Here is a 10294-nt window from a genome sequence, read left to right on the forward strand (position 1 = left end):
AGATCACACTCATTTTATATCTCTTTATGCTGATGATATTTTGCTTTTTATTTCAGAATTAGAACATATTTCTGAGGGTTTTGTGAATTTGTTTAAAAGATTATATATATTCTTTTAATATATCTGAAAAAATAAAAATATTAGACTCTTTGCACTGACACACTTCAGTAACATAAGATGATTGGAGGACTTTTCATTAAAATTACTCCATAACTAATTATAACAGACAAATCTGAAGTGACTCCAGCAAAGCATTTTCTACAATTATTATGACTTTACTGTAAACTATGAAAACAAATTATAGACTTACTACCACCATGACTGTGTAGCATTAATCACATAATATCTAAGAGTGTTGTTTGAGTGTAAATACTTTCCTAATATACAGTATATGAATCAATACATTATGTGATCTTACATTTTCCTTCTGAAGTCTTCATAGAGCAGTTGAAACATTTATAACTCAGTTTTTATCAGGATTTAATATCATTACTGTTACCATTAAGAGAAAATAATTAAGACACATTTATAATAATAAAGATGAAAACAAGTGATTTGATGAACAGATCTTTATTGTCTGGAAATACTGAAATTATATTGAAACATTACAACAAGCAAGTAAATATTGTTACTGAAACATGTGAAATAAAAGAGAGAGATAGTTGCAGAGATCAGAGTGAGAGCAGTAGCAGAGTAAAAGCAGTAGCAGTGAGTCAGGTCAGGACTGGGAACACTGGTCTCTCCTCAGTGTCTCTGAGACTGGAGTCTGGGAGCCCTGGGTGGCCTCACAGGTCACAGAGACCACCTTCCTCCACTGGTCTGCAGGGAGCCTCAGGGTGCTGCTCCAGCTGTAGCGGCCGTCCTTCTGCAGCACCCCGGGGCTCCTGCTCTGCTCCAAGCTGCTGCTGCTGCTGCCGTCCACCTTCCAGGCCAGACTCCAGTCTGAGGGGTAGCCCTTGTTGGCCAGACACACGAGCGTGGCCTTCCCCTGCTGCAGCTCCTCGCTGGAGGGGGGCAGCACCGTCAGGGTGGGGGTGACTCGACCCACTGGAGGAGGAGACAGAGAGACAACATGAAGAAAGTTCATGCAAAGAGAAAATAAACTCCACCCTGTTGGTTGCAGCAGAGGAGGCTGCTGGTTCTGTTGGTCTTCCTCAGACTGGATAAAACTGGTCTTCAGTGTTTCACTTCCCTCTCTGAGCTCAGTAACCATGGCAACAGACAGGCATCACTGATGAACCATGGCAACAGACAGGTTTCAATACTAAAGATAATAAGTTCCAAGCAAACAACTCTTCAACTACTTTAATTTACTCAAAAACTTAAACATCAATGTTAAAGAAGTAAATATTATGCATTACAGAAAGGCAGAAATACTTTTATTTGAGCATCCATATTTTTAAATTGAAGCCAAAACGTTAAAGAGACAGTTTGTGTTTAATCTCCTCATTTACACAGGCATCACTACTGAACTATGAAAACAGACAGACTTCACTAATGACAAATATTTTAAGCACTAAAATACTTTTTCCAACTTACAAAATTAATCCTATTAATACAACATGAGGTTAAATCAGCTACAGTGATATTATGGTATTCACTGGTTATAATGAGGATGTGACATGTCATTAAATTCATTGCTCTGAGAGGAAGATTGAGTTAAACACATGAAATGTTTCCAGATAAAACATTCACTAAATAAATGTCTGGTAGATTTCTTCAGATGAAATTATATAATCACTATGTTAAATTAATCAAGAATATTTTATTTAATTCAGACCCTAAGAACGGAATTATATTGTCTTCAAATAAGCAGCTGTACACTTTAATAATTAATCAATGCTTTGGCAAATTGATTGATCCATTGATTAAGCAGAATCATCAGAGTAATCTAAGTCCCTGTTGGAGTCAGTCAGAGCATTTCCATAGAGAGCCACTTTGCATCAGCAGCACCATGCTCCAGTGCTCTGGGAGAGTTTATAGTCCTGAGAGTTGAACACTGGATGACTGACAGCTGTCCTTCATCACAACAGAAGCCACAGAAATCCTCCTCATCAAAAACATGACTTTGATCTCCGTCCTCATCTGGACTCTCCTCTGCTGCTGCTTCACAGGTAAAGTCCAGAGAATCAAACTCCTCTCCTCTATGAACATCCGTCCCTCTGAAATGAAGCCGACAAAACCATCAAAACCATCAAAACCATGACGCTGCTTTATGTTTTTGTCTCTGTATCCTCAGAGTCCAGAGGCCAGGTCACAGTGACTCAGTCTGCAGCAGTGAGCTCTGCTCTGGGAGGATCCACAACCATCAGCTGTAAGACCAGTCAGGATGTTATTGGATATTGTGGCAGTTCTGCATCCGACCCCTGTTTAGCCTGGTACCAACAGAAAGATGGAGAAGCTCCTAAACTTCTCATTTACTATGCTACCACTCGAGCATCAGGGATTCCAGATCGTTTTTCAGGCAGTGGATCAAAAACTGACTTCACTCTGACCATCAGTGGAGTTCAGGCTGAAGATGCAGCAGTTTATTACTGTCAGAGTCTCCACTCTATCAACAGTCAGGGTGTGTTCACACAGTGAAAAAGCGTCGTACAAAAACCTCCCTCAGTCAGACTGAACAGAAACTGAACTGACTGCTGCAGCTGGAAGCTACTGCAGAGACTGATACAGTTCACTGAACACACACACACACACACACACACACACAGATGATTTATGATGTTCATAGTGTCTCTATCAGTTTTCCTCCTGAAGGTCAAACAGTCCACCTCCCACCTCAACAACCTCTTACTGAGTCAAACAAATATTTAATCATTCAAGATTCATCTTGACTCAAAAATGTAAAATCTATCAAACAGAGACACTCTGTTCTTTCATGCTGCCCCATCATCACCTCAGCTGTTAAATCCTCTTCATGACATTATATTATGATACATCTCACACTCATCATCGTTCTCTGTATTAAAAAGTTGGATGAACTTCATAACTGACAAGATAGAATAATCATCTCATGATGTTCACTCATAAAAGTCAACTGTAAAAGCTTCCAAACTACCTCACGTCTTCTCTCATTTCAATCTAGTAAACTAAAGTACATAGTAAACTTGGCAGAATTTGCTCCAGATACTCTTTATCTGTTAAAATTAAATGAAGTGCAAACTGCCCCGAGCTAGATTCTTTCATCCGCCCTCAAGATTTTTGGTACAACTTTATAATACAGCCTGCGTTTTACAGTGTAATTTCCCAGAATTTACAGTGTAACTTCCTTGTATGAATCCGTATATCTAAAATACTTGCCGGTTCTTACTGGTACTTAAATGTTGTTACAGCGGAAGAAAACAAAACAACGAGAAACAAGGGAGTAACAATTGGGGATTTAAAGTGTAACTTCCAAAAATTTACTGTATAACTTCCCAGAACTTACGGCAAGCAAGCAAAGTTTATTTATATAGCACCTTTCACAAATACCAGTTACAAAGTGCTTCACAGTCAAATAAATAAAATAAAATAAAATAAAATCTGAATAAATAAAAAGCAAAGACACCAGATAAAATATTCAAGGAGAGCAGATAAAATGGACAAATTAAGATAAAATGGCACATACTACCCAAATGCCTGTCTGAACAAATGGGTTTTGGTGTAACTTCCTTGTATGAATCAGTACATATGTATATGGATGAGAGGAATAAAATCAAATGTTTTTGCCCTTTGCTCATGGTAGTTATGACAATCGTTTTTTATGCATGTGTGTTTGGCAGGTAAGCTTCACCCACACTCCAGAGATTCATTATGCATTATGTCGTCTATTTCATTGTCTAAATTTGAATAGGAACAAGTCGAGAAATGGATCTATACTTTTGAAAAATAGTTCCTAGCGGCCATGTTGGTCCAGCACTGCAGCAGCTCATAACAGGCAAACTTACAGTAATGTGATAATATACACATTATATCTTTAATTATACCATAATGAGGAAAAGAGATAGAGAGATAAGAAAGTAGTTACTACAGAAGAAGGAATTGTATGGTCAGACCTTACATATACTGTTTATCATGTAGCAGCAGGTTTGTACTGTGACTTTCTGTGAGACCAAACTGAGCTCAGAGCAACACTGACGTGAATGAAGTCTGTCAGTGAATTAACCAGTGATTCCATTATGTTTGTATCTAAAGAATGTTGTGATATAAAACAATATATGATGATATCAGTGTGATCAGCAGCTTTAAAATGTGCAGATGAAGAAACCTGAGGGACAGTAATTGTAATAAGAGAGGTGTTTTAAAGGCAGGCTCTCTGCGTTATGTATTTGTAAAACACAGCTGGTTTATACGGAAACTCACTGAAGCAAAACCCCACAAATTTCCAAACTTAATAATTATGTTTCGTATATGATGTTAAATTTGTGGTAAAATGAAACTGACAGCCTTTACAGTTCTAGATAAGATAGTAGACATTTGAAGATGTGAATTAACTGATAGAAATCAGCATAAACATGAACACTGACGCATTTTGTTAAAACCTCAGTCAGAGCATTTCCATAGAGAGCCACTTTGCATCAGCAGCACCATGCTCCAGTGCTCTGGGAGAGTTTATAGTCCTGAGAGTTGAACACTGGATGACTGACAGCTGTCCTTCATCACAACAGAAGCCACAGAAATCCTCCTCATCAAAAACATGACTTTGATCTCCGTCCTCATCTGGACTCTCCTCTGCTGCTGCTTCACAGGTAAAGTCCAGAGAATCAAACTCCTCTCCTCTATCAACATCCGTCCCTCTGAAATGAAGCCGACAAAACCATCAAAACCATCAAAACCATGACGCTGCTTTATGTTTTTGTCTCTGTATCCTCAGAGTCCAGAGGCCAGGTCACAGTGACTCAGCCTGCAGCAGTGAGATCTGCTCTGGGAGGATCCACAACCATCAGCTGTAGGGTCAGTCGTGAGGTTAGGGGCTGTAACAGTGCTTACTGTTTACAGTGGTACCAACAAAAAGATGGAGAAACTCCTAAACTCCTCATTCGCTACACTAATGAGCGAGTATCAGGGATTCCAGATCGTTTTTCAGGCAGTGGATCCAAGACTGACTTCACTCTGACCATCAGTGGAGTTCAGGCTGAAGATGCAGCAGTTTATTACTGTCAGAGTTATCACTATATCAACAGTCAGTGGGTGTTCACACAGTGAAAAAGCGTCGTACAAAAACCTCCCTCAGTCAGACTGAACAGAAACTGAACTGACTGCTGCAGCTGGAAGCTACTGCAGAGACTGATACAGTTCACTGAACACTTCGCTGTGTGTGATATTCTCCCATCTGTAGTTTATTTATCATTTCTGAAGTTAATTCTTTTGTCATTAGACATTTTAATGGTTACACTGCAGCTCTGTGACACTTCCCTGTGTGTAGATGTTCCTCTTCACTGAGGTCAAAGATCAGAGGTCAGAGGTCAGCTACAGATCAGTGACCTCTGAACTTCAGTTTATTGCTCAAAGACATTAAAACAGTCCAACTCTGCACATTAAAACTTGATGCCTTTCCCTGAAATAAAGTCAGTCTTGCATAACACACCCTGATATAACTGTTAGCTGTCGAGTTGCATTGTGGGTAACGTAGACGTCAAGTTTTGACAGTGAAGAAGAACGTGTGGAATAAACAAAACAATTTCTCTGGTTCCTTTTTTCTTAAACTGTCCATCATGAGTCCGACAGTGTTAAAGGAGTCAAATTCTAAATCTGTGGACGCTCTTTTAAATTAACTTTAACAAGACAGTGAAAAATTACGATTATAGTGTAACACTGAATATCAGAGAACAATTTACACTTAACATATAAAGCATATCTTTATCATTATAGATAATTATATCTGTGTAATTTTTCTGTTCTCTGTAGACCACAAAAAGTTTTTTTTTATTCAAACCATCAATAACACTTTACTTTAAATGCCTTTATTTAGCATTAATAAGCAGTATACGAATGTTTAATAAATGGTTTATAACAAACTATAATGTAGTTATAAACAGATATGAGGACATTTTTATGTGTTTATTAATGTACAGTATCTGTGTTTTTCCATATTGTCATTCATTATCTGTTTATACAGTAATACAAATACATTAATAAACACTTATATCTACTTATAAGTACATTATAGTGTGTTATAAACCATTTATTACATGTTTGTTTACTGATTATAAATATAAGTCTGAATAAAAACAAACTGTTGTGGTTGTTAGAGAACAGAAAAATCAAACGGATGCAGTGAAGTTTAGTTACAATCATCATTTTGTGTGAATGTAAGATTGACGGCAGTTAAAGTCAGACTTTATTATCTTTATTTACATTAATACATCATATTCATTAAATGAAAAAAAAGTTTCTAAAAGTCATTCTGCTGACTTCTGCATAAGTTACAAATATTTTCCTCTTTTCTGTCTGTGTAATCTTGAGAAAATGACCAAAGACTATTTGATAAAAATGATTTGATAAAAGATTAAAATACTAGACGATACGTTAAATGATGAACATTTACAAAACATTGATTCTCTGATAAACGTGAAGTACGTGTCAGTTTGCAGCTGCAGCAGCAGGATGATGTGCAGTGTTTCTCTGCAGCGCTCTGTCGCCCTCCGGCTGCTCAAACAACCAACAACAAGAAGGAAAAATCCACCTTAAAACTGAGGAAGACATAAAAACACTAAACACTGGAAGAAAAGCCTTTAAAGTTCTTTAAGGAGAAATACATTTGTGTTTCTTTGATGGATTTGATCATTTTCACTGCTGCAAATTTACAGTTTAATAAAAAATAAGCAAATAAAAACCAAACACAAAATAAAACATTTTAAAGATGAATTTAAATACTTACAGTCCAGTTGAAAGAGCTCACAGAAGGTTCAATTGATCATTATTAATCAGATATCACTTTGATGAATCCTGAGTTTTATGTGAATGTATTTTAAATAAAAAGCAGTTTGTTGGGAAGACAATGAAAAGGGTTTTTGGCTTGAAAATGTAAAAAGAAAAAGATATTTGATGTAATTTAAGTACTTTGAAGTTTTTACAAAAAGTTTTTAAAGAACACAATCAAATCAAATTCAGCTTCTGTCTCTGATCTGTTTACCTGCAGCAACGCAACATCTGTAACATCTGTTCTTACGACTGTAAACTTGAATCTGCACCACCTCGCTGAGCTCCAAGCTGTTAAACTTTTAAACTTTACGGCTCCACAATCAGCTGCTGAATCTGAGAGTCTGAAGTCTTTAGTGAACGGTAGTTAAACTCTTCAGCTTCACCTGAGAGAGAGCTGAAGGGTTAAACAGAGCTCAGGGTGTTTATCATAAGATAAAGATGAATATAAGTGAAATATTCTTCACTTTTACTCTCATTCTTAAGAATAATTCATATTAAAATTTATTAAACTAGTTTTATTAAACTAGTTTTACTGGTGTGTTCATCTGGTTCAGAGTAAATCCTTGATGACTGCAGGACAGAAACTGGTGGAAGAAGTATTCAGATCTGTTACTTCAGTAAAAGTACCAATACATCAATGTAAAAATACTCCATAACAAGTAAAAGTCCTGCATGAAAAGTCCTCCTACAGTAAAAGTACATAAGTATTATGAGCTTGATGTAGTTAAAGTATTGCAGTAAAAGTAGTGGTTTGGTCCCTCTGACTGATATATTATATATATGACATCATTAGATTATTAATAGTGAAGCATCAGTGTTAGAGCAGCATGTTACTGTTGTAGCTGCTGGAGGTGGAGCTAGTTTACACTACTTTATATACAGTTAGCTAGTTTAGTCCAGTGGTTCCCAACCTAGGGGTCGGGGCCCCTCCAAAGGGTCAGCAGATAAATCTGAGGGGTGGTGAGATGATTAATGGGAGAGGAAAGAAGAAAAAACAAAGTTCTGATACACAAATCTGTTTTCAGTTTTTGGACTTTTTCTCTAATCTTTGATTTTTGCTGAAATATTGGATCATTTGAACATTTATTGAAATGAAAGCATGTGAGAAGTTTAGAGGGAAAAATCACTATTTGGTGGAGCTGTTAACAACTCATAGACATGTGAAATGTGACCCCGACTACACACTGCTTTTTGTAAGACGTCAAAAGCCAAAAAGGTTGGAAACCACTGGTTTCATCTTTAACAATGTGTTGTATTTTAAAAGCTTGTTATATTATCCATTGTGTCAAATCTTCATCTGAAAAGTAACTAAAGCTGTCAAATAAATGTAGTGGAGTAGAAAGTACAATATTTCCCTCTGAGATGTGGTAGTAAATTGAGTAAAGTGAGTAAATTGTTCATTAAGGTTTTTGTACCCAAAGAGTTGATAAAAACGAGCACTCAGCTTCAGTTTATTGTATCTTTATCAAATTCAACGCTTCATTTCCTACAAACATAAAAGGCAGCAGGTCAAACGCCTCGTTTCATCTGGAGGGATGGAATTAGAAAGATGTATTTACATATTTATGATTTTTCCATTTAAATAAAAAAAAAAAAGAAACAAGACAAAAAGGCATACGGTCACATCATATTTACATTGTTACTTTTAGTCACCACAGATTCATGCTTTCACACTGCAGAAGACAAAGTGAATGATATCTGGTCTCAGATCAGGTCGGTGGTTCTTAACTGGTTCTGAAACTGAAACTCTGCCTCCATGATGGTTCAGTTTGTTTATTAAAGGAGCAGTGTGAAGGATTTAGGGAGATCTACTGGTAGAAATGGAATATAATATTCATGAGTATGTTTTAATTAGTGTATAGTGTAGCTTATAGTGTACCTTAGAATGAGTCTTTATATCTACAGAGGCCCGTGTTGCACCGCCATGTTTTCTACAGTAGCCCAGAATGGACAAACCAAACACTGGCTGTAGGGAGGGCGGGGAGGGGGGGATTTGTTGTTGGTTGCAATCTACAATCTCACCACTAGATGGCACTAAATCCTACACACTGCTTCTTTAAGTGTCTCCTGTTTTCTTAAAGGAACTATTAGAGATTAGAGCTCAATCAACTAGAAAGTTAATCTGCAACTATTTTGTCCTTTTTAAAAAAAAAAAACCAAAACAAAAAAAAAAAAAACAAAAAATGCCAAAAACTCTCTGGTTTCAGCTTCTCTAATATCAGAGATGTTTTTCATAATTTTACAGAAAAAACAATTAACCAATAATGAAAATAATCCGATTTTTCTTGGTTAAAATGGCAAAAAAAATTCCTCCATTTCAGCTTCTCACACGTGAATATTTGTGTTTTACTCTTCTGAAGATGTCTGAAGACATTTTAAGACTGAAAAAATTAATCTTGATGCAACATAAATGTCGTTATTCTTCTTCTGCAAAGCCAGAAACCTGAAGAAAGTCAAACCTCACAAAAAACAAAACAAAACAAACTTCCTGTCATTTTTAACTTTGACAGTTTGAGGAAAGAGTGAAATCACATCAGTTAAGAACCGCCGACCAGATGAGAAAATATTGCTGTTATTATAAAAACAAACAAACAAATAAAAAAAAAAAACAAACAGTTGCACTGAGTTCCTTTTTAAATCAAGAAAAAACAAGTGGTGTTTCATAAGATCAGGATTCAGTTGTTTCCACATTTAACTTCAACATTTCTTTTTTTTTTTCCCTCTTTTCTTTACACAAAAAGTAACAATTCAATCAGTATAAAAAACAAAACGATGAGATTCACAAATATAAAAAAGACAAAAACAAACATGTTCAGGCCAAAGGGCAGAGGCAGCAATTCATGTCGTTATTTTTTTATATTTATATATTTTATTATAGTTTCCACAGAGGTAGGGTTTAATTCTGACTATTTTAGATCTGTTTACATCTGACGCTGATACGTCCAATAAACTCATTAATGAATCTTTTATATCTTTCTTTTCATTAACAAATTATCCAGGTAGTTTTTATGCTAAAACCTAAAGAAGAGGATGATGATGAATGTGGAGTTTTAGATCTTTGATTGTCAATCTTTGTGTTTTTATTTTAAAGTTGAAATCTTAAAAAGGGGGACTCTCCGGCTATTTGATGTTGCATGTTCATAATGTTGGGGGACTTACAGGAGACACATTTTAAAGAAAATCAATCAAACAGAGGTCAAGATATCTGGAGTTTAAGTCCTAGAGATGTTTTCTATTATTTGATTAACTCTGAGTTGTTAAATACTCAGATTCTCTAAACTCTCACGTTTCACTTTCAGCTTCGGTTAAAATGACAAACAGCTCATATCAGCTGACAGTAAATCACTCTGCCAGTAACTCGATGACAAAATCAAACTCGTCTGTTGTCGGT

The 10294-nt window shown here is 36.1% G+C and overlaps 5 gene segments (V, D, J or C); 1 reads left to right on the forward strand and 4 right to left on the reverse strand.

Annotated features, from left to right (window-relative positions):
* Nucleotides 1–10294, reverse strand: part of LOC122970078 — a 916362-nt gene that overhangs the window by 165889 nt on the left and 740179 nt on the right.
* Nucleotides 1–10294, reverse strand: part of LOC122970080 — an 891879-nt gene that overhangs the window by 125818 nt on the left and 755767 nt on the right.
* Nucleotides 1–10294, reverse strand: part of LOC122970079 — an 808187-nt gene that overhangs the window by 55593 nt on the left and 742300 nt on the right.
* On the reverse strand, nt 555–1228 carry LOC122970091. The segment is given in 1 exon segment: nt 555–1228. A coding segment is annotated over 1 exon segment (495 nt).
* On the forward strand, nt 4676–5217 carry LOC122970099. The segment is given in 2 exon segments: nt 4676–4727; nt 4853–5217. Coding segments are annotated over 2 exon segments (384 nt in total).

Source organism: Thunnus albacares, chromosome 19 (genome assembly GCF_914725855.1).
Source record: "Thunnus albacares chromosome 19, fThuAlb1.1, whole genome shotgun sequence".
NCBI lineage: Eukaryota > Metazoa > Chordata > Actinopteri > Scombriformes > Scombridae > Thunnus > Thunnus albacares.